The following is a 25,324-nucleotide window of genomic DNA, read 5'->3' as shown; positions in this document are numbered from 1 at the left end:
AACAGGCCCTTTGACCCACCAAGACTGTACCGACACATGATGCTTTACAAACAGTCCACCGAACCTGTTTGGCCAGTTAGGTAATGGATGCCCTGTACTTCAATTCCATTTATTAGCCATTGCTTCATATCCCTTGCCTAACAAAAAAACTATTTTGAGATTTCCAACAAATCCATTCGCCATGGCCTTTCAGAATGCTGAATTCAAAGTTTAAGAAAAAAGCTTCCTAATTTCTCCCATAAATAGCCTTGCTTTGGCTTCACCCACCAAAAGGCAGGTTTTCCTGCATCTACCCTATTGAATACTTAATCTTTTAAAACATGTCAATTAAAACTCTTCAATTTTACTCAAGGAACATTAAACAAGTTTACGTAACTTGTCATCAGAGCTTGAGGAGGCAAATAATAGCATAATTCTGCTGAATCTCCATTCACAAAATCAATATATTCTTCCCAAAGTATAAGTGTTGAAAATTTAAAGCAACGTGCTAGTTGGGATCTGACCAAATTCTGTCTGCACTCCCTGGAAGACAAGACCAACACTCCTTTCATTTGCAATTGCCTTTTGTCCTGGTGCATTAACCTTGAGCAATTTATGGATAAGTCAGGTCTTTTTGCTCCTCGTCTCACATTGATTAGAAGACTTCCTGATTTATGTTGCTTGGATCTAAAGTGGATGATGTTACATGTCTCCAAATTGAATTTCCATCTGTCAGTCATCCTCATAAGATAAGTCTATGCACTGTTCTGCTCTTACCTAAAAAAGTTATTGTGCATCCTAACCTGGTACCTTTTGCAAATTTGGATTTACAACTAAATTGTTCATGCAAGTCGGTGATATACATTTGAACAAAAGGGGCCCCTGAACACGGATGCCTGCAGAAATGGAGGTATAGGTTAAATTGATTGATAGCAAAACAAGCTCAAGGGATGATTCTCATGATCCTCTGAAATACCTTTGCAGAGTGCACAAGCCTTTCAGCCCACAGGACAGCATACATCAGAATTCATAATCCTAATTATGGTAGAAAAAGCTTCGGACAAAATTGTCAAAAATCTGTATTTGACAATGGCAAGACAGGTCCAATAATCAATTTGGCAATTTCTTCTCACCATTTTGAAGCTTTATTCATCACTAAGAGTTCTATAATTATAACCTTTTATAGAAAACTATATGACTTTCCCATTATTGTTATGTATTTTACAGCAATATAATAAAATAGTGAAAAGCACAAATTTGAATAATTTAAAAATAAGGGGGGATAAAAGATATAACTTGAAGAGAGTCCATTAGTTCTAAGTCAGCTCATCACCAGTGATGCCTGTGCCACCATCCCTCTGTAACCACTTCACCAATGTCCACACTGGACCCAACAAATATCCAAGTCTCTGATCCTCAGGCACCATCCACCACCATCCTGTGCCAGATCAACTAACGTCAGAGTCATGTCTCTCGCCGCTGGGTCCACCTCACAGATGTTGCTGTGATGCCCTTCCACTAACGATCTGCCACCAGCAGTGCCAGACCCAACCAAAGTTGCTGATCCTTGGGCACCATCTTTTGCCACTGGGCTTACCTTGCTGATGTTGCCTCTGCCAATGTAGCAGCTACCGATTCCAGGTCCTGTGCTGTCTCTGGAAAAGTAAATGAGGGGGCACTCTCCTGTGCCCCCAGCCTGGCTCGAGACCAGCACCCTAGGTCTGGCTTAAGGTCTACGTGCTGAGCTCTTGCTGCCACCAGTGCTGTCCAAGATCAGGACAAGTAATTAAATCAAAAAGAAAAAAAAAGAGAGGGAGAAGAAAAATTGTCAGAGCGGACATACTCCAGCACAGAAGCTCTATTCCGCTGCCATCTTAGACTGGAACTATTCTCATTTTGTGCAACAGCTTGATTTTATGCCACATTGCAGGGTGCTCGCTCAGTGGAGAATGGCATGTAATAAGTTGGATAACTGGCCCAGAATCTTGCCACCCACCCTGCAACCTGGCTCCAACTGGGGGTGGGATTTAGTCCTACATGCATTGGCTCCTCAGTGCTTCCACACCGAAAATGCCCTGGTCATTTTTACTGGGTCTGGCATGTATGGATCCACTTGCAGTTCCAGCATTGCCCACTAGCTTTCTGGGGCTTCAGCTCTCCAGGGTGGGACTTCCTCCATTGAAGTCTAACTCTCACCACCAAAAGGTAACCTGGAGCATGTCACTGAAGCAAGTAAGTCTTTCTCAAACTTGCAGTATACTTCCCTATCCCGATGTAAAACTCAATCCCACAAAATATAAATTCTAAATTAAACTTTTGAAAATCAAGTCATAGAGATATGTAGCACGGAAACAGACCCTTCAGTCCAACTCATCCATGCCCACCAGATATCCTATAGTAATCTAGTCCCATTTGCCAGTACTTGGCCCCATATCCCTTGCTATTCATGTACTCATTCTCTTAAGATGTTGTAATTGTACCAGCCTCCACCAGTTCCTCTGGCAGCTCAGTCCATACATGCACCATCCTCTGCATGAAAAAGTTGCCCCTTTAGGTGCAGAGGCAAACAATTATAGTATTTCAGAAAGCATCAGGCTGTAATAACGCACATTCTGCTCAGCCTCCAGACAACAACTTTTCTTCAGGTGCCTAATTTCTGCTGAACTTTACACAAAGCCCCAGTACATCACTGAAGCACATATTTGAGAAGAATGATGAATTGACATCAAAAGTCACAGGAATTTTGAAAAAGAAGCTGGTCAATTTGCCGTTAGTTAACAGAAATGCAATAGAACTAATTTTCAGATGTATCCACTTGCTGAGCATGGCAGTAAATGGAATTATGCAGCTTACTCAATAGTCTACACTTTTCATCTGAATTACTGAGTATCCACAATACTGACACCCTGTTCCAAAAATATTAATTTGGAAACTTCTATAGGGTAATATCCATACTTTGGTCTACACTAGTTGAGATTATTCACAATTTTGACCACAGATACAAATTAGAAGCAAATGGTGCTCACTTGTGCTCTCAAAGCAACTCCACCATTCATCAAGATTAATGCTGATCAGATTACTCCACAGTCTTACCTATTCACAATTAATTTTCACCCCCTTGCTTAGTAAAAAAACAAATCCACCTCTACCTTATTCAAAGGATTCTGTTTTTACCATCTTCAGGAAGTGTTCTAATGACAGGAAGAACTAATCACTCCCTCAGCGTGACTTACATGTATTAGCAATTTTAGAACTAAGAAGTAGTGGTGGTACAGGAGCTAAATTTGAATAATGTTGTGACACAATAAAAAGTTCAGAACCACATCAATATGAATCATGAAAAGATGCAAAATCCGTATTATTACATTAATGAAAGTAATGATTTTAAAAATTATCTACAAACTCAAAGTTCTACATTTTAAAAGCATGGTTGTATTGCAAGCCATTGCCAAAGTCTCTCCTACCCTCCAAATAGGATTTGCAAGATACCTACAACTTGCTGATTCAGTTTGTAAGATCTGCAGATTACCATCATACTTTAGAGTAGCTAAAGATTTTTGAAGAATTCCAATTGGTAAGCTCTTCTGTAGTCTTATCTTAAGCATATGACTGAAGATCAAGGCTTTTAGTCATCATTGCTCCAGTATACCTGCTGAAAATTGTCAGCAAAAACTATGAATTTTTAAAAATTAGTGTACAAGGGATGATTAGGCCAAATGGAACAAATGTGAAACATAGAAAAAAAAGTCAAAATCAAAACTTATAATTGGGTGATTTTGTTTTAGCTACACATCTGGTGTTGTGTACTTTTCTTCTATAGAGATGCTAATAAATGCAATTTTTAACATGTTTTTGAGGTTAATTGCAGCTTAAATAATTAACTGTGGAGATTTTTGGAAGTTTAATTAAAGAACAACTTCTAGCAGATATGATCTGCAATAACTAAAGCATATAAACCAAATCATGTATTTACCGAAAATACAATGGCTTCTTTCACTTTAACGTTCAATACAACATTTAACAGAAATCATTCTCAACTAATACCTCCAGATGCCTATGTGGTTAGGATACAGAGTAATTTCAAATTAGTACAAAGCACAGAACTACTAGTGAAGTATCAATTTTTCTTAGCCATCATAAGGAAGAGTCTATGTTGACTGTAAAGATTAAAATTAAATTTGAAATTGAAAGAGTGTTTGTATTCGAACGATGCAAATTACATCTATGTCTGCTATGATTTGTGCTCTGATATAGACATACCTAAAACAAAAATATACCAGTTACTTTAGCATCTTCAAATTAGTCTCAGTATTGGAGTGCTGCAACTGGGTTAGTGATTAAAACATTCCTTCAAATTTCTCCAAAAAAAATTCATATGTAGTACACCTTCAGGTTTACAACTATCATCATGCATCGATTCCAATATTTGTTAAATTGTACACAAAGTTATAGGTGATTTTAACCAGCTAATTTCAAACCAGTTAAACATCAGCTCTACCATGTTTAAAATATAAAGGATTTAAGTCAATGAAAAACCTAACTTACAGATTGTGATGTTCTTTTAAGCCAGGAAAAGACTGTGGGTTTACATGGGCAAGATTAATGTAGTCATTTCGCTCAAGGTTGCCAACAAGTACACGGATTTTTGATTCAACAAGACCAACCCTGAAAAGGAAAACATTTTTACTTTGGAAGTTAACTAAAGCAACACAAATTCTGAAATAAAATACACAGATATAAGCCATTTGATCCAACTAGCTGCATCAATGTCCAGCATTCATCCAAGCCTTTTCCCATCTGGCAACCTTACATTCTCTTCACCACATCCTATCATACATCTCCTTAATTGCATCTATCACATCTGCCTCAACCTGTGGGACATTGTTCCACAATAGCATTACTCTGCAGGAGAAGAAGTTTCTTCTGAACTCCTTATCTCATTTTGTAGTGACCATCATCTTTTGATCTCCGGATTTTTCTTCTCCCACAGTCTTTATGAAAATCACCAAAATTTAAGCTTATTACACCACATTCAAGAGAAAGACTCAGCTGTGTGATATTTCGCTTGAATTGATAATGATCTTGCAATTTTTTTAAGATTCCCCACAGTGTGGAAACAGGGCCTTCGGCCCAACAAGTCCACACCGACTCTCCGAAGAGCAACCCACCCCGCTATGTTTACTGCTGACTAATCCACCTAACACTACGGGCAATTTAACATGGCCAATTCACCTAACCTGCACATCTTTGGACTGTGGGAGAAACCGGAGCACCCGGAGGAAACCCACGCAGACACGGGGAGAATGTGCAAACTCCACACAGACAGTTGCCAGAGGAGGGAATTGAACCCGGGTCTCTGGCGCTGTGAGGCAGCAGTGCCAACCACTGTGTCACCGTGCTACCCCATGCCACCGTGCCACCCCACCGTGCCAATATTGACAGTATCCTTGTAAGTCATTTTTTACTGGATTATTTACCATTCTAAGTGATGTTCTTCAGTGGATGCACTTGCTGTTAATACAATGTAGTGCCTATAAACAAAGAAAGATTGATTTCAAATGTTGTTTAGTCAAGAACATTAGAAAACAATATTTCAAAATAAAAGTTAAAACAACCTCACTATGAAGCATTCATCGCTTTTCCCAAAAAAAGCAAAGTGCTTAAAAGCTCTAGTGCACTGAAATAACTCCAAATCATAAACACTGTCTTAATTACAATTTTCAAAATTAGGTACCAACTCATTAAATGAGCTTCACTCTTATCACACAAAATGAGCAGTAAACATGAGGCAGTTACTGATACGGAGCACATATTCAGCAGGCTAGTCATAAGCAAAAAGATGGTTTCCCAAAAAGAAATAAAAGTTATAAGTTGAATCTTTATTTTTTATAACTATGGACAAGAAAGAGTGCGCAAGAGAAAAAAAAAAACTATTTAAGATTATTAGACCACATTCAAAGAATTGCTCTACAGAGACAGCATGGACTTAATAAACCCAACGGCCTCCAATTGTCATATTCTTTATTTAAATTCTGATTTTTGGAGATAATATTCCGTTTCAATCCCACTAACAACCAATGATATTAAATCTTCAAATGACAGGAATCAACAGCCAACGTTTCACTTTAAAATATTTTACTGCTGAACTGAAGAAAAAAATAAATCATGTAGTAAAAAAACAAAAAACAAAATGGCATTCAAACAGAGGACATTCACCTTAAACACTCAGTCATACCAAGCTAAATTTCAACTGTTCCAGCAACATTCCCAGAACATATGTGGCACCACTGTAGTATCAATGGTCTTTCAACTGCCACCTCTCAAATTCTTGCTCACTAGATTTAGCCTTTGAGCTGCTGTCATCAGCGGCTTTATTTCATTCAAATTTCATCCAGGATGTATTGTGTAAACATCAATAAGACACCAGTGGTTCAGAACAATGCTAATGTGGTAGCTTCCCAGAGGTTTTTCAACTGACCAACCTACCAACACCTCATTTCACAATCTGTTCACCTGAAGCACAAACATTCAGCTCTTCAACATTAACCATTCACATTGCTTCAGTATGAGCCCTTTTTCTTAAAAATTGTTGAACAGAAAATTCACCTTCTTATAGAAGGTACTGCTATTTTCTCAAACCAACAATTCAGTGAACTTGTTCTACTGCAGGAAGCTGAATTTTGAGGCCTCACCCATTAGGTATTATTTTTGGTTACCCAGCTCTAATCTCCAGAGAATACCAAGTCATAGCTCACTTCTCAAAATTACCTCACAGCTAGAAAATCCAACTGCAATCTCCCCTCACCCCAATAGAGTACATTCATTCTGGATTAAGAAAAAGACATTTCACAAAGTGCATAGTTCAGCACAATATGCTTTTTATTGTTGTAAATAAGTCACTTCACAGCTTTTGCTTTGTTCATTGTCTCAATATAGGGTTTATTCAGCACCCTTTTCATTACATGTAGAATTCATGAGGCAACATGCATTACATAATTGGGGTGTTGCTATATGAAGTAGGCGTGCTGCATTATAAATCAGCAGATGTAATTACATGTTCTGTAGGAAAAAGTGCATTCCAGATTACATGCACACTTATGGGAATGGCCAATAATTGAGAAAATATCTAAAGTAGTTTCACAGTTCAAAAGAATGTAACAGATACAGGAAGAAAAAAAAATGTGGAATGAAACAACAACTATATCGTAGGTACAGAGCAGAACTCGGAGATCTTCAACTTTTGAGAATATGAACTAAAAATGTATTGGTGGCTCAAAACAGAAAACATTTTCATATTTTTGGCACCTGTGAAATAACATCCAATGATCCCTACAGAATTGAAGTGGCAGGAGGGTTTGGTCACTATGACTTTTGTTAGGAACCAATAGAATCATGCACAAGGATTGCTACCCATATTAGCAGCAGATACACATACAATGTACACCCAATAATACTGATCATGGGATAGCTGGTGCTGGATATAGAAATACACAGTTTCAACAGTCTACCTTTGACAATGACAAAGAGGATCCAGTATTGGCAGTACACTGGAATACTAAATGCTCCTGACCAATGTTGCATCACATTAGTATTGGGGAAAAAAAAACTTAATCAGTATTGGTTTAAAATCCAAAGTTTCTCAGATAGATAGTTTGCCAAATTGGGATAGACTTCTACAGAAACAAATTGAAAGAAGAATGTAGGTGACATTGTGAAGCATGCATATACTTACTTATATTTTTGGAAGAAGCTGGGTGGTTCAAAGAGCTTAGACCAGTCTGTCTTGCTTTGTAGTATTTCATCAGTAATGGCAAGACCTGAATATACAAAGCTAAATTAGTATGGAAATGGAATAAAACCACAACTTAATAGTACAAATAATAGAAAGCATCTTAAAAAGACAACTATGACGTAACTTGCAGAATTTCATTTCATGTATTCAGTGCTACTAAACTGAAAAAAAGCTCAACAACCTGTGGGAATTCATACATGCCTAATGTTGACTGTAAGGAACCAAGAAAGACGTACATGTGAACACTACTGTCATTATTCATTAAGGTTAAGTGCAATACCAATAGATTTTTTTTTGAAAAGTAAAATGTTAGGTCAACTTTCTAAAATAATGAGTGACATTACTGCACAAAATAATATTGCTGTTGACAGTTACAAATTCTCAAATCCTTTTTAGAAGGATTAAATGTGTTGACTTAAAGATTCCTTCATATACAGTTCGCTTGGACTTCAAATAAAAATCTGGAAGATAACAGGAAACCAATTTTCTGCAATAAATTAAAAAGTAAACCTTGCTTGAATTCTTCGATCATTATTGTTCGAGTTGACGAGGACACATTGAATGTGGAATTTTGTTGTGGGTAGGCAGGAGTTATTATTGGCATCAGGTGATATCTGTCAGATGGGTTTACCTGAGAAACAAATGTCATATGTGAGAATATATAATAAACATAAAATCAGATTGGGTATAATTTGAATACTAATCATACCCGTGGATCCCAAACTGGCAGGTTCAAGTTGCTATCCTCTGGTTGTTTAAGCAATACTGGGTTTGGCCACTCCCTAAAAGCAAAACAAAAAAATTTCAGGACAACTATTTGATTGAATTAACTTAAAAATGAAATGGCAACACTCACTCAGATTCAATTCTGCCCTAACAGTGAAACATTAAATTCATACACAACGGTAACTGCTCTCTGTTGCAGCCAGGCAATATCCCTTTATATTGTCTGGCCCTCTTGCTAAAGGGAGCACTTTATGCCAACAGGCACCAGGGCACACTCTTCCATATATAATTTTAAAGATTGACAGTTATAAAATAGGTGGGAGCAATTTAATGTAGGTTTACAAAAGTTTTAAGGAGGTTCAAAGAATCCTTAAAATACTGGCTAAGGTTAGGTTTAACACTATCTTGGATTTCTAGTCGGTGATAGCAGTCCTGTACTGCATGCCTGGATTTGTCCAGCGCACCTCTCAACTCAGATCAGAATCCACTAAAATGTTATAAATGCACATCAGATATTCAAATTAAACAAGAATTAACTGGAATTTGGTTTAGTTTTGCATTAACTTCTATTCCAAAGTCATGACATTGCAATACAGAGCAACCTCTATTATCTGAATTTCGAAGTACCCGAATAAGATCTGAAGGACCCGATGCTTGGCTAAACTGTTATCTGAACATTCAATTAGCCGAACAAAATACTCCCTGCTCCCCATCCAAGCCGTTTAGATAATCGAGGTTTCCCTGTACTGATTTTCAGAGTAAATGAAAAATAGTATAGTTGAAATGGTGATAAAACGACAATACAAATGTCTGCACTGGAATACTGCTTTCAGTGTTGTTACAGAACATAGAACAATACAGCACAGGATACTGAGGACTTTTTTCGTTTACTTCTTCTGTTACCTGGATGCTCAAATTGAATAAAAACATCTTTAGAATATTAGCACATTAGCTCAGAACAAACAAGTTGTCTTTTTATATAAACTTTTACCGTAGATGTTACTTGTGGACATCAAAATTAAATGCATACGTTCAATGTCACTACCATTAGCCAAAAATGCTATTTTTGCTATTACATGACAATTTTTCACTTGTTCAGAGTTTTCCTGGAGTCCTGCCTTTAGTGTGTTCTGCACGTAATCTATTCCACACATGGAAACTGAACAGGGAAGCGCTCAACAGGCTGGGTAGTATCTACGCAGAGAGGAACAATGAGTTAACACCGAGTTGACTACATGGTTCTCTAAAGAAGAGTTAATATATACAACACAAACGTTAACTCTGTGCCTCTCTCCACAGATGCTGACAGACCAGCTGAATACTGCCACTTTTTCATTTCAAATTCCTAACATCTACAGCATTTTTCTTTTACATCAAAATACATACTTGAAAAATTTTATATAATTCATCCTCTAAAATAAAACTAGAAAAAAAAACATACAATAACTTTCTGCGATAACATCTGTTGCAAGTTCCCAACAGTTTTACTTACCATTTGGAAAAGACTAGAAAAAACTTGTGGACTAAAGTAGATGCAACTGCATTAGGATACAACTGACAGGTCCTTGCTACCAACATGGCCCATGAAACACCGCCAAGGAATCCAAGCATATTAGAGTATATTCCACGTCCTGGAATAGATTTTTACAGTAGCATTCAGCATTCTTTTAACATCTGTATGCATATTAATTTGTAAATAAAAGTATCTGTACTACTTACTTTTTGCCCACAGCTTAATGGCTCTAAGAGTTAACCTGAAATTCTCTTTATTTGGCACCAAATGAAGAATTTCATCTGTAACCCTGCAACCTGTCAAACACAAAATGTTTTAAGTTGTATTAAATGCAACTCTTAAACAAAATGCAAATATTCATAATCAGGTATTGAACTATCCAAAATTTACGCCAAGTTAATGTTGCGTTCATGTAATAAGAATGAAAAGTCAGATTTTGTAACTGGCTACTCCATAATGCTACAAAACCGATGTGAACTCTTGTTTAAGCCTTCCTTATTTAAATGTTGAATGACTTAGTATTGGTTTATTTAGATCAGTTGGATGGATGGCTGATTGGTTTGTGATGCTGAGTGTGGATTCAATTCCTGCACCAGTGGAGGTTGCCACTCTCCCTTTGCCTGAGGAGTGGTGACCTTCAGGCTAAACCACCAGCAGTTATCTCTCAAAAAGAGAACAGCCTTATGTTCTGCTAGGACTATGGCGACTTTACTACTAAAATAAGTTGGTGAAGTTAAGTAAAAGAAGTCATGAAACATTTGTTAGTCGGTTTATTAGGAAACATCTGGAACAGAACAGATACACCCATTAATTTGAACAATGAAAAGTAACATTCAAGATCAAGTTACCATTCAAACTTCGTATACATCGAATGTCAAGGTTTTTCAGACGAGAATCATCGCGGAGGTCCAAATTGTCTGGAATGGTTTGCAAAGCTAGCCTAGCAAATACAAGATCAATCTGAAAGAGAGTTAAAAGTTGTCCATCACAATGGCATTGTAATGTAAGCAAATGAAAGTCAGATTTAGATCAACGATAGCCTACATTTAAATTACATAGATGCAATTGAGACTATAATTTTTGTAAATAAACAGAAAGGTACACTGTACTCTTTACAAATATGTGCAATCATATTAGCAAGGGAAATTTTACCTCAATATTATCAAGTTCGAATTTTATAACTGGAACAAATGCATCTTCAACAGCCTGCAAAATCAAAAGACAGAAGATTGATGTGGACCATGAATTACAATTACTAACATCTCAATATAACTGGGCAGCCTTCACATTTTTTCTATTACGGACAGACAAGGGTTGAGGTCAAAAACATGAAATTCTAGGTAAGGCTGCTCCTTTACTCATACACAAAAAAGAAAGTCTTAAAAATAAACAAGGGTGGAGAGGATGGGGAAATCAATTTTTAAGTTACTGATTTCAGTTCAGTGGCATGTAAAAAAAAATAAAATGGGAAAGTCTTGCTTTGGCAAATGGTCATTTTAAAGTAGAAATTTGTTCTCAATCTATTTATGAAACATCATTGTGAAACAAAAGGAAAATAAAGTTGTATCAGGTTCCAATATCTATAGTCAATATGTTTAAAAAAAATTTCATAGTATAGAACTTGAATACTGCTGAAAAAAAAAGACATTTTGTCAAAAACTTTTCATCTCCCACAGGACATTTGTGAAAAGTACCAATTCAAGGGGAAAACAAACAAACATTTATACTGCATGAGTGAAGAATGCGGATTAACTGGCAAGTGGACACTGGCAGAGGCATTCCCATGGAAAATATGCGCTTAATACCGATTCATTCATAACTGCCAGGCTTAGTAGGTGTATTACAAAATTAGGCTTCTCATACATACAAGTACACCAAGCTGACAATTCGACTCAATCCTAAATTGCGTGTCAGTGAAATTCTTCGCACATGCGGGGTTATCCAGTAAATATTGTCTAATTGCAGAAGCATAATAATATTATACCCTATTTTACAGATTTTGCAAGGGTGTGCTAGTTAGGTACATTAAATACCTTGGCTAAGTGCAATCAGCCAAAAGTTATCACTAAGATTCACTAGTCTTTGGGATAATTAGCCTATATACAAAGCATTACACTGGCAAAGAAATTATACAGTGCATTAATAATTTGAGCAATAGGCAGAGGTCTTTTTGGCAGCCACCAGTTAGTGACAAACATCACCAATAATATTACTGCACAGGAGCAGCATGAAACAGTCAGCTTTAACTGTTATTCAACTTTTTGAGACACCTTACTCTCCCAGGTATCCCTAGGCAGACTGGGCATCTATCAGGACCAAGAGAGTGACTGCTTCCATGTAACACATATCTACTCAACCAAAGATATTGCCGAACCCTGATTGAGACACTGAGGAACACCAATTTACTCTTTAAATGATGAGTGCCAATAAACATAGGGACATGGTATGTATGGGCAGATAACTTTTAGAAAAAGGCTTATCCAGGGTAAATGTGAAGTTACAAATAATCAAGGTTTTTTAAAAAAAAGTGTAATTAAAAGACAGCGACAATTGAGCAGAGGATGGAAGCAAACAACTTTTCAATCATTTAACAGGTATTCTTGAAGTTCAGCTCCAGCTCAGAGTTCAGAGGTTCTGCATTGCCCACCCCAACAAGCCCCAGCTGGAAACAGGAATTCCGAAGTTTATAGTGAAATACAATGACAGATTCAGAAAAAGACAAAAAGCAAAGCAAAGACAAAGCTTTGTTACAGTTTTATCTGATAAGTGTTTAAATCTACAGAAAGATCACTACAGTGTTCAGAGATAGTGGCTGTGCAGTGCTCAGTGGTATGGAATTGAATGCTACAGCAAGAGAGAGAAGAGTGTAATATGCAAAGAAAGAGGGTCTGGAAATGACTACACAGGGCAAGAAATTGAGTTATTACTCTAGCTGTTTAGTTTTAGATGGTTAGGATTTCTCTTCCATGATAGAATTCCTATGAAGGATGGAGGCAAGATAATAGGGAAAGATAAAAGCAAAATTACTGTGGCCATTGGAAATTTGAGATGAAACAGAAAATGTTACAGTACTTGGAAACATCTGTGGAGAGAAAAACACAGTTTTATGTTTCATGTTCAACGGCTTGTCTTCAAAATTGGAATAGGAAAAAAGGTGGTAAAGTTGTGTGACAAACAGCATGGAGGAACAACACATAGTATGGATGCCATTCTGGGATTCATATATGAAGTAACCGAAATAGCTGGAGGTAGAAAGTAAACTTGTGTGAAGGTAGGGGTGTAAAAACAGATTTTAAGGGAGTGAGATGGTGTCCATGGAAACAGCAATTAAATAAAAAGAATCTAAATTTGCCAGAGAGACAAAGCAATGATCAACTTCCAATTCAAATATGGAGCATGCAAAACTTTATGCAAACGAATCACATCAAATATGCTAAAGATTTAGAATGGTAAGGCTGAGTATTTAAGCATATGAATTAAGGAGTTCCTATCATAATACAGCAAAAACTCTTACACATTTGTGCGCTTTACATATCAATCTAACAGCCCGTAAAAATACTATGGGAAGAGTCAATAGTGTACTTATGAAATAAATTACCCTCAGGTTCTTGATTCCTTCTTGCTGCTTTAGTTTTTCAAAGAACGACTGGAAGAAATCACTCCTTTCTACATGACGTGGAGCAACACACAGTGCATCAATATCAGCACCTGCAAGTTATGTGGGCACCCAAAAAAGTGCAAACATTTTTTTCAGGTCAGTAAGTTTGACAATTGCATTAAAGAGTTTATACTATTTCAACAATTAGATAAAATAATTGAAGCATACCTTTTGTATGCACTCCTAGCCTGTATGAGCCAAATGTAAATATTTTTCCACCAACATTTACGATGACTGATGCTGGTAGATTCTGAGAATGAAAATTAAAACCAGTCAACACAACTTCTATTCTCAAAAAGGAGATCAAACATTGAATCCCCATTTACTTGGTACAGGAATTATGCACACCCAATAACTAAATATTCTTTTTGATGAGTTCAAATATATCTGTACTGTTTATTTCAGCAAAATAATAGATTTCTTTTAACCAATTTACAACTTTACTGGCTTCTCCAATTCTTTAAGAAGTCTACTTTAGAAATTTAATTTTGTAATTTAAATAAAATTAACTAAAATATAAATCATACTAGAAGCCTTTTAATACAAAAACATTTAACAATCAAATGCTCCCTTTGAAAAGAGCCCTTTCAGGTTACCAGCTGCAGCCTCATTGCTCTTTATTGTAAATAACATTAGGGAAAACACTAATTTTATTGAATATCTGAAATTAAGCTTGCACTCAATTGCAGAAAACAAACTTACTTTTGTGACAGCAGCTGCTTAAACTATTTACAAGTAAGCTATCAAAGCTAAACAATGCTTTCACCATGAGAACCATAAGACAGAAGAGCCAAAATAGGCTGTTCAGCCCATGGAGTCTGCTCTGCCATTCAAGATGATCATGGTTAAAAATAATAATCCTCAATTCCATTTTTCTGCCTTTTCCCCATAACTCTTGATTCCCTTATCGATTAGAATTTTGTCTATTTCAGCCTTGAAGACCCAGCCTCAATAGCCCTCTGCAGTAAAAACAAATTCCACCTACTCTTGCTCTTGACCCTTATTCTGATTAGGACTTCTGGACCTGGATTCTCCCATAAAAGGAGAAAATAACATTTTCAATACCCTGTCAGGTCCTCTAAGAATCTTGTTCATTTCAGTAAAGTCAATAAAACTTTTCACAGTATTCTAGCTGTGTCTAACTAATGCCTTGTACAACTTTAGCAATACCTCCCTACCTTTATACTCCATTCCCTTTGCCTTCCCTACTACCCACAAAATTTGAATGCTAACATTTTGAGATTCATGGACTCCCAGATCCCTGGTTCATAGTTTTCTCCATTTAAATAATAGTCAGCTCTTCTATTCTTCCTGTTAAAGAGAATAACTGTACCATTTCCCACATTAAACACCATCTGTTAAATTTTGCCCTCTCACTTAAGCAGTCTATAGTCTTCGGCAGACGCCATCATCCTCACCTCTTGCCTTTCCGCCTTATGTCATTTTTTGAACCTAATTTGATGCGTGAAAAACGCCCCCTCTATTGAGGGGAATACAACCTTCACCAAACATCAAATTTTACAAAGTCGTAGAGCATTTGACAGAAGAAAACTATTTCAACGGAGGAAATTTGAAATGAAAATTATGAAAGGTGTCTGATTGATTTCGAAAATATTGGCACACAGAATTGGCTACTTTTTTGAAGTGTTGTAAAAAAAATCTAGGTCAGATAGTACTTCCTGGCCTAATCCAGTATATGTCAGAGAGCAGGTATCCCTGGAGAGATAATAGAAGTAGTTGATACTATGCTACGTTTTTGGGAGCTTTAGATAAGACCAGGCTGGAATCAGAAGAAAACCGTTTCTCTCCTGAAAAAAAAACAAAAAAGGATGAGAGAACAGTTCAAGGAAAGCACAGTTACTTCAGTAGAGGAGTTTAATTTGAGCATGTTCCAGACCAGGAGTGTCCGATTGGAGGTTAGCAGGTGATTGAAAAGTTGAGAAAGTTGAAGCTCGCTAATAAGAATATTCATATAAGGCTTCACACAAAAAAATAAAATTATCAGAGGCATGCATAGGGTGGATAGTTAAGAGTCTTTATCCCAGGGTGGAAATGCCAAAATAGTCAGGGGAATGGGTTTAAGGAGAGAGGGATGAAGTTTAAAAAGGCGATGAGAGGGGAATGTTTTTCTTAGAGGATGGTAGATGCCTGGAACATGCTGCCGGGTAGAAAGCAGAAGTACGCAGAAGCAGACAATAAAATTTAAGAGGCACTTAGGTAGACACATGATCAGGCAGGAAATAGAGGGATATGGACCATGTGCAAGCAGATGGGACTAGTTTAGAATGGCATCACGTTCAGCATAGACATGCTGGGTCAATGGGCCGGTTACTGTGTCGAAAAGTATAGGATTAGAAAAACACAGCAGGTCAGGCAGCATCTGAGGAGCAGGACAGTCGACGTTTTGGGCATAAGCCCTTCATCAGAAATGTGGAGTGGAAGGAGAAAAGGGGGCATGAGATAAATAGGAAGGTGGTGGTGTGGAGGTAGCTGGGAAGGCAAAAGGTAGATACAGATGGGGGGGGGGGGGGGGGGGGGCATTGTGATAGGTGGGAAGGAAGATGGACAGATTCGACAGTTCAAGAGGGCACTGCCGATTTGGGTTGGATCTGGGATGTGGTGACGCAGGGGCAGGAAATAAGGAAACTGGTGAAATCGATGTTGATGCCATGTGGTTGAAGGGTCCCAAGACAGACGACGAGACGTTCTTCCTCCAGTCGTCAAGTGGTTTGGATTTGGCAGTGGAGGCAGCCCAGACTTGCACGTCCTTGGCAGAATGGGAGGGGGGAGTTGATGTGGTTGGCCACAGTTCATTGGGGCACATGCATCAAACATCCCCAGAGATGTTCCGTGAAACGTTCCGCGAGTTGTGTTCTGTTGCTCTCAATGTGGTTTCCTCTACATTGGGGACACAGGACGCCAAATCACAGAACGTTTCCGTGAACATCTCTGGGACGCACACACACCAAACAACCCCACTGTCCTGTGGCCGACAACTTCAACGCCCCCTCCCACTCCACCAAGCGCATGCAAGTCCTGGGCCTCCTCCACAGCCAAATCCAAGCCACTTGTTGGCTGGAGGTAGAACGCCTCATCTTCCGCCTTGGGAACCTCCAACCACATGGCACCAGCATTGACCTCATCAGCTTCTTTTTTCTCGCTCTCGCTCTCTCTCTCTCCCCCCCACCACACACCCCCGCAACCCCCAACCTCAGCCCAGATACAACAACTCTGCACTGCCCTCTGATTGTCCTACCTGCCCAGACTTTCTCCTAAGGCTTGTTACTGTGCTGTACTGTTCTATGAAGGAACTGGGGAGAATCAGCAGCTAGATTTGATATAGTTAGGTAATTTACCTGGATTTCATCACAAAGATGCAGTGAAACTTTGTTTTGCTGGATGTTTTAAATGTTTTTTCCTAACTATTCTACACCTTGATACATGTTTTCTTTTTGTCTTTTGTTTTAAAAACGTCCACTGTGTTTAAAAGGAAAATGTATCATGCAGCATTGTTTGACTGTATTTTGGTGACTGACCACCAACTAAAATACAAACCAAAAAAAATTATCAGGAATTTGAATTTTCTTCTGGAAACTTACTTGCCCAATAGTATCATCAGCTAGGATAATAAGATACAACAACATTACTGCAGCACTTCTTTGATAACTTCCTTGAGAAGTACTATTACAATACCAAGTATCCAATCCACCCAGATATCCACTAAAAACTTAAATGTCACAAAATATTTCAGTTGAAGCAATAAAAGTATTTTTACCTTAATTTCGCTGATTTCTGCTATCCATTCTTTAACTAAATTGTTCAATTTACCCAAAACAACTAATCTGTAATATTAAAAGAAACCATTAAAATTGTTCAACCAGAATCCAAACTATAAATTAGCATATGCAAAAAACTACCATTTCGATATTATCACCTATGGTTTAATTCCTCTTCCTCTTCAAATACTCCAAATGGTTTCAAGGCTTCAATCAACCTCTGAGCAGAAATATCATCCACATCTTTGGGATAAGCCAGGCTAATTGGAGAAGTGATCCCATAATGCTTCTGAGCCTGCTGAGGCTGAGGCCCCAGCATAACACTGTTGCTGTAACAGGAAGTAAAATAGTATTATATACTGTACAGTGATCCCAGCAGCTCAAATCAAAATCATGCTGAAAACCATGGACTTAAGTTGAAGGTTAATGAGTAAAAGCAGTAACATCTTACTTGCACAGATAGAATCATACCCAAGAGTTCACTTATTTCAATCATTACTGCTCCACTGCCATTGGCAAGCGTTGACATACACTTTAAAATACAGTCTATTTCCAAGGATCACAAAACAGCGATTTATTTATTCATAAAAATAGAACTGTGACTACTGGAAAGATAATTCAAGTGTAGATGCATATGGCTGCTTATTGGGGCCACATATGAAGAAGAGGACCTACTGTGTAGTTGCAACCTCGACCAGTATCACAGTCTTTCGCTAGGTCAAAAAAAAACTGCGGATGCTGAAAATCTGAAACAGAACCAGAGGTTATTGGACAATCTCAGCATCTGTGGAGAAAAAGCAGAGTGAGCCTTCACTGACCCCAAAACATTATGGGCGGCACGGTGACACAGTAGTTAGCACAGCTGCCTCACAGCACCAGAGACCCGGGTTCAATTCCCGCCTCAGGTGACCGACTGTGTGGAGTTTGCACGTTCTCCCCGTGTCTGCGTGGGTTTCCTCCGGGTGCTCCGGTTTCCTCCCACAGTCCAAAGATGTGCAGGTCAGGTGAATTGGCCATGCTAAATTGCCCGTAGTGTTAGGCAAGGGGTAAACGTAGGGGTATGGGTGGATTGCGCTTCGGCGGGGCGGTGTGGACTTGTTGGGCTGAAGGGCCTGTTTCCACACTAAGTAATCTAATCTAAAAAAAAATTAACTCTGCTTTCTCCCAACAGAGTTTCTCCAGCAATTTCTATTTTTGTTTCAGAGTATTAGCTGCTTGCATTAAAACAAACAAACTGGCTTGACAAAGGCAAACATTAAAATTCAAGTCACCCAGTCATAGGTCTGTTCAGTCCTTAACCAATATCAAGTTCTTGAATTTATCCTACATATTGTTTATTAACTGTTTCCTCAAAAAATGCTGATACATACACAGAAAACAAATAAATTAACAGCCTTCAAATAACTTGGAAGAGAATTGATTGTAATAGTTAAAAGGACATTCATTGGGAAAATATCAATAAATACATGTATGGAATGAGCTGCCAGAGAACGTGGAGGCGGCGGCATGGTGGTTAGCACTGCTGCCTCACAGCGCCAGAGACCCGGGTTCAATTCCCACCTCAGGCGACTGACTGTGTGGAGTTTGCACATTCTCCCAGTGTCTGCGTGGGTTTCCTCCCACAGTCCAAAAATGTGCAGGTTAGGTGAATTGGCCATGCTAAATTGCCCGTGATGTTAGGTGAAAGGGTAAATGTAGGGGAATGGGTCTGGGTGGTTTGCGCTTCGGCGGGTCGGTGTGGACTTGTTGGGCCAAAGGGCCTGTTTTCACACTGTAACTAATCTAATTGCAACATTCAAGAGGCATTTGGATGGGTTTATGATTAGGAAAGGTTTGGAGGGATATGGGCCGGGTGCTGGCAGGTGGGACTAGATTGGGTTGGGATATCTGGTCGGCATGGACAGGTTGGACCGAAGAGTCTGTTTCCATGCTGTACACCTCTATGACGCTATTATTCCAATTCTGTCTGCTTTATCTTCCTTTTTAGTGGCCCTTCTGTGATGCAATTGTAGGAATACTCCTGGACTGCTCTAGAGGTGTGTAATAACATTTCTGAACAGGATGATTTAGAAAAATAGGTTATTGAAAGAAAAATAATTTGAAAATATTTATTAAGAAAGATTCATACCCAATGTGGGATTTAACTACATGTTCTTTGGATTGACAGTCCCATTTGTTATCAACTGAGCTAAACAGTCATATAGCAAAACTGTCCACAAAGACAAAACATGAATTGAAACAGTTCGTTTTCAAGGTACGATTACATGGATCCAACCTTTGGATGTCCAACTAACGTAACTGATGGAGCATAAAACAAACTCACTGAATCCCCATATTATGAACTCCAGCCACCAACCAGAAAGGTATCTAGAAAATGTCCATGCATTGGTGGCCACCATAGCAGGGCAGAGGTTACTCTGTATATGGCTAAACTCAATTAAGTTAAACGTAACATGCTTCACTCTCTATTGTGTGGCTTCTGCAGTCACATACTATTTATATTTTATAATCTGGCAGTACTTAATATACAAGCAGAATTTGCTCCTGCTACTGCCAAAACATTTTTAACTGATCTCGCTGAAGTTTTCTCTCCAAATCAGATTGACATCTTTTAATGGAGATCATTACAATTAACAATATGCATTGGTAAAAGATTTCTTCTCGGGACCTCAAATCTTCAGTGTGAGGTTTCTCAGTGTTACATCATTATAAATTTGTTTTATGCATTTTCTGTAACACTAAATTTGGATAATCCTCACATGCATTGTACCCTGTGCAGAACTACTGTGGTAACAACCCACAGATCCTGGTTGCTACAGTGCCATACTATAAAGAGCAGAATACTCATTCTTCATCGATGCTCATGGACTGTAAGTCTTCTATGTGGGAAGATTGTTCAAGTGCCTTAAAAGGACTGAACTGCTACATATAATTGTCAGATTTTCCAGTAGTTAGGTCAGTTACATGGACATGTTCAAGCTATGCAAACAATTATGTTTGCAGTGAAGAAAGTCTTGATTGAGAAAGATAGCAAGCAACAATGAAAAATATAGTGGAATTGGTATCTGTGTTAATTAGGTGTCTACAACACATATTCTACACAAGGTTGGAACTCATGACCCATTTGAAAATCAAATGTCGGAAAACGTTATTTTGAGAAAAAAATTCAAGAGATGCGGTGGGAGTGAGGGATAAAATAAAAAACAAAATCTTTTCTTGTTTGAAGTGATCTATGCTGACCAGTCCACATCAGATAGAGGAAGACTGGGACAGAGAGCTTCCTAAGTGCTGCAGTCAGGTTGGGAAAAAAAAAGAACAGATGAGAAGGTGGCTACAGATAGAACAGACCATCACACCCAGCTGTGAAAATTGGCTTCTTCTGCTCATTTGTCTTTTGGAACCAGTAAGCCGTCTCTATCTATCATAGGAGAAATATTTTCCTGTCTGAAGGGCTTAGGTCTGAAATGTCGATTCGCCTGCTCCTCGGATGCTGCCTGACCTGCTATGCCTTTCAGCACCACACTCTTGACTCTGATCTCCAGCATCTGCAGTTCTCACTTTCTCCTTTCCTGTCTATCTCCTTCATAAACTACTCAAAAATTACTTAAGACTAAATCTTAAATCTTCGTTTTATTAAAAGAACTATGGATGCTACAGTTTAAAAAATATATTTTGCCAGCATGTGTGGTGAGAAAACAGAGTTAATGTTTCAATTCATGACTCTTCATCAGAACTGACAGAAGAGTCACCACACTTGAAATATTAACTCTCTTTCTCCTTACAGTTGCTACCAGCAATTTCTGTCTTTGCTTAAATCTTTAATTATTTTTCTTTCAAAAAAAAGTATGGAGAAATTTAATTTTCAACAAGTAATTTTTCCAGTGTCAGAAAAGTTGCGCATTAAATGAACTTAACACACTAAAAACACAGTTCTAGCTCATTCGAACGTGTAACTATAATAGTTTTTATACAAGACCAGTATAAAATTGGATGTCCTCATCAGTTCAGCAATATCTAACCAAGCGGAGCCCATGCAGACTCCACTGAGTTCAATGAAGAAGCTGAGAGTAGTTATTCTGGGTTCAACCACACATATATGAAGCCAGATATTCATATCAGTTTCAGGGCAGCAAGGACAATGAGTGCTGGCAATTTTATTAATGCTGCAAAATCCTAACCAACAGTACAAAGCCAGAGGAGAAATGCATTTAACAGGACTGTGAAAATTCTAATGATACAGACAGAATTAGCTACTGAACATTTTTTCTGCAAGTTATTATTTAATCTGAAATTCAAACTATGAATTGCACCTTCAGTTAGTTCTGCACATCAATCACATATTGTAGTAGACCTCTTGACAGTAGTACATTCTTTCTAGAAAGAGTAGATAGCAACATGACAGAAACATCTACCAAAAGCAACATACTCCACAGGAGGATACTTTCATCCTTTTCCAGCAAGGAATACTTTGGCTACATCTCAAATACATTTCACATTTTTTTAAAAATTGCAACAGCGACAACCTTCAGCAAAGGTTATTGAAGCTCAAAAACTAAGTAAATTATAAACTGAAGTCCTATGTACTTCCGGTTTGGGAGATAGACCCAGTTAAGATTCCACAAAATGTGAAAAGAAATTGACTTAATCTGACCAGCTCTCAACCTATGCATTTTAAAAATAAGCTGACTTTAAATTTTCTTACAGACTTCTTCCAAAGGTGCTGCATACCTGGTACTGAGAGCATGCTTGTCAGGCTCAGCTTTGCTGGACTAGCCACGTGGTTTGCCTGGAGGATTCCCACATACCAAAGACGACATTCTCCAATCAGCTGAGCGCAGGAACCCGCACCATAGGAAGTTTCAAACTTTGATTTTCAGAACATCTTTGTATCTATCTCGGAACAAGTAAGCTGGATCCCACTGCGTGGGAATTTGGACAAATCGAAATATAGAAGTCTCCATCATCTCCCCACACATTATTGCTTTTGTTAAAAACTGTCTATTTCCTCTTTACTACCAAGATAAAAGTGATTTTTATGCATTACTAGCACACACATATTGCAGAGTTTCACACTCTAATATGCTAAAACTAAATAACTGGACAAATTGTTGCAGGTGAGGAGAATGCATTTTTACATAATGCACAATCCTTACTCTAGCTGGTCTGATTTGATCTGAATAAAATTCAAGCAAAAAAATGCCCAGCGCAACTTTTATCCCCTTCCCCATGAACATCAAAAAAGTTAATGCGCCAGTGCCAGTGACTTTAGATTCAGGCATCCAAAGTTAGATGCATTATACAATTGACTTCAGACGTTTTCTTTTCCAATGCGGTATGCAAGCAATAACCTCAGATAAGAATTTCTGGACAGGCTTATCAAATATTTTAGAAGAGTTTCAGAGTCCATCAAAAATCTCTCTCCTCTAAAATGATTGTTCACTGGGCATTAAAAGGTCTGCAGTTATAAAGTACTTGGATAAAAAAAAATGATGAGATTAGATTTCCCACGTAAACGGAATAAGCGCGTAAGAGGCGGTATTCAAACTTTTTTTTAAAATCACCAGCTAGATGCGCTTTTCCGGAAAACATGTTGTTTACAAAAAGACACAGGGCGTATATCACAATACTTTTTCAAATGCGATCAGAAGTTAAATGTACTCATCCAAAAATAATCAACATATAGCCTACAGCATTAAAATTACATTTCCAAAGTTGCGCTAAAATTAGTTTAAAACACTTCACAAGTTCTCGTGCTTATTACGTGAGTGATCATAATGTAAAAAGTACCACAGAACAAGTTAAATAGGTTGAAATACTGACAACTGGATATTACAGCCAACAGTGCTTAGTTTATCCTGGGCGTATCGGAAACGAGGGTACGGGAAGAGGCTGACGCCTAATCAGCTATTCCATTCCCGTGAAAGGAAGAATACAAAAATGTCCAGAATCCATCCAGACATCGCAAAGGTTTGTCATCTTCCCATCAAAGAGTCAGGCCCAAGCTATGAAGAGGAGGACAGGCCAGAGCCTCCCTCCACATGAAGAGCTGTGGCCACAGATCAACCCAACAGCAACAGCCGGAAATCCAGCCCGACTCATACTCACGCATCCATCACTTACGCTGACATTTCTTTCATCTCCTCACGGCAAACAGCTAACCCTCCCAATTTATTGGTTTAGTCTCTTTTCTTTCCAGAATATATCCAGTCAGGATGCGAAACTATTTTAGTAGCTCCCCAGAAATCTCATAAATACCGACCCGCCGCCAACATGGCGGCCGAGCTGTCCCGACATGCAGTGCTCCAGCGCTCACGTCATTCTGCACCGGCGCAAACATTTCAACGTCGCGAGTCATTTCATACAATACGCATGCTCGAGCCTCTAACGTCTCAGGGAACGGAGGAGGCTTAATTAATAGGTGTTTATCGGCCTAACGAGTGTAAAAGTAGGGAATTGGACTTCATAGCATCAGCATTTTAGTGTCAAGACAAATCAGCATTCTAGATAATAGTGATGATTCAATTGTAATACTGTCGTTTTTGAGTCAGAAAGTTATGCTTTTAAGCTCTGTTCCTGAGTTGAGTGAAAATAGGCTGACACATCAGTGTTTTGCAATGGAGTGCTGTCCTTGTTGCATAAAACTTCTCTGCTCTCGGAAATGGGTGAGTTGTCCAAAATAACTGCTCATTTTACTGTTGTCAAATGGAGTAAATGCATTAGGCTGTTCACAATAGACAGAATACTGACTTGGAAAATTCGGAATATAATGTCTAACATTAAATAGTTAGAACTGTGCAGCACAGAAACAGGTCCAATTCGTCCATGCCGACCAGATATCTTAAATTAATCTAGTCCTATTTGCTAGCATTTGGCCCATATCCCTCTAGACCCTTCCTATCCCATCACCCATTCAGATGCCTTCTAAATGCTGTAATTGTACCAACTGGCACTACTTTCTCTGGCAAATCATTTCATACATGCACTACCAATCTTTATGTGAAAGGGTTGCCCCATACATCCCTTCTAAATCTTTACCCTCTCACCTTAAACCTATGGCCTCTAGTTTTGGACTCCCCTATGCTGGGAAAAAGACCTTGACAATTTACCCTGTCCATACTCTTCATGATTCATGAAACTCTTTAAAGTCACCCCTCGACCTCTGACACTCCAGGGAAGATATCCCCAGCCTATTTAGCCTCTCCCTTCAATTCCAGCACATCTTTGTAAATCTTTCTGAATCCTTTCAAGTTTCACAACATCCTTCCTAAAGCCAGGAGACCAGAATTGAACAAAGTATTCCAAAAAATGACCTAATCAATGTCCTGTACAGCTGCAACTGACATCCCAACTCTAAAACTCAATGCACTGACCTATAAAGGGAAGTTACCAAACACCACCTTTGCTACTTTGTCTATCTGTGACTCTACCATGAAGGAACTGTGAACCTGTGCCTCAAGGTCGCTTTATTCAGCAATACTCCCCAAGACCCCCTCATTAATTGTATCCATCCTGTCTTGATTTGCAGTATCAAAATGCAACACCTCGTATTTATGTATGTTAACTTCAATCTGCCACTCCTCAGCCCATTGGCCCATCTGATCAAGGTCCCTTTATACTCTGAGATAACCTTCTGTACCATCTAATACACTGCCAATTTTAGTGTCATCTGCCAACTTTCTAACCATTCTTCCTATTTTCAAATATAAATTATTTATAACAATGACAAAAAGAAGTGAACCCACCACTGACCCTTGCGGCACATCATTGGCCTCAGACCTCCAATCCAAAAAAGTGTTAACTTATGATTGCACAGCACTTATTCAACAATCCTTAGTATGGTAACAACTGAAGAATGTTTGCTGACATCCTTAAAACACACT

At 38.4% G+C, this 25,324-nt stretch overlaps 1 protein-coding gene across 4 annotated transcripts in view; it reads right to left on the bottom strand.

The window, feature by feature from the left end:
* Nucleotides 1-23,713, bottom strand: part of papolg (poly(A) polymerase gamma) — a 41,287-nt gene extending 17,574 nt beyond the window's left edge. Inside the window, exons 1-15 of one of the 4 annotated variants that reach the window (XM_087991411.1) lie at nt 23,565-23,633; nt 21,755-21,818; nt 17,603-17,773; nt 17,444-17,510; nt 13,837-13,918; nt 13,609-13,718; nt 11,163-11,216; nt 10,859-10,970; nt 10,217-10,306; nt 9,990-10,128; nt 8,481-8,553; nt 8,282-8,402; nt 7,712-7,796; nt 5,457-5,510; nt 4,525-4,644 (exon numbers count right to left, since the gene is read on the bottom strand). In XM_087991411.1, the coding sequence (XP_087847537.1) occupies nt 4,525-4,644; nt 5,457-5,510; nt 7,712-7,796; nt 8,282-8,402; nt 8,481-8,553; nt 9,990-10,128; nt 10,217-10,306; nt 10,859-10,970; nt 11,163-11,216; nt 13,609-13,718; nt 13,837-13,918; nt 17,444-17,510; nt 17,603-17,763 (1,268 nt within the window). In that variant the 5' untranslated portion in view covers nt 17,764-17,773; nt 21,755-21,818; nt 23,565-23,633. Of the gene's footprint in view, nt 1-4,524; nt 4,645-5,456; nt 5,511-7,711; nt 7,797-8,281; nt 8,403-8,480; nt 8,554-9,989; nt 10,129-10,216; nt 10,307-10,858; nt 10,971-11,162; nt 11,217-13,608; nt 13,719-13,836; nt 13,919-17,443; nt 17,511-17,602; nt 17,774-21,754; nt 21,819-22,172; nt 22,364-23,564 lie in introns of all 4 variants that reach the window. The other 3 variants (XM_087991412.1, XM_043696049.2, XM_043696053.2) reach the window with 3 other exon arrangements.
* Between the last annotated feature and the right edge of the window lie 1,611 nt (nt 23,714-25,324).

This window comes from Chiloscyllium plagiosum, unplaced genomic scaffold (genome assembly GCF_037043375.1).
Source record: "Chiloscyllium plagiosum isolate Xiang-an unplaced genomic scaffold, Cpla_swu_hap1 HiC_scaffold_10, whole genome shotgun sequence".
Taxonomy (NCBI): domain Eukaryota; kingdom Metazoa; phylum Chordata; class Chondrichthyes; order Orectolobiformes; family Hemiscylliidae; genus Chiloscyllium; species Chiloscyllium plagiosum.
The sequence above is the reverse complement of the archived record's forward strand: the minus strand, read 5'-3'. Positions and strand labels throughout refer to the sequence as shown.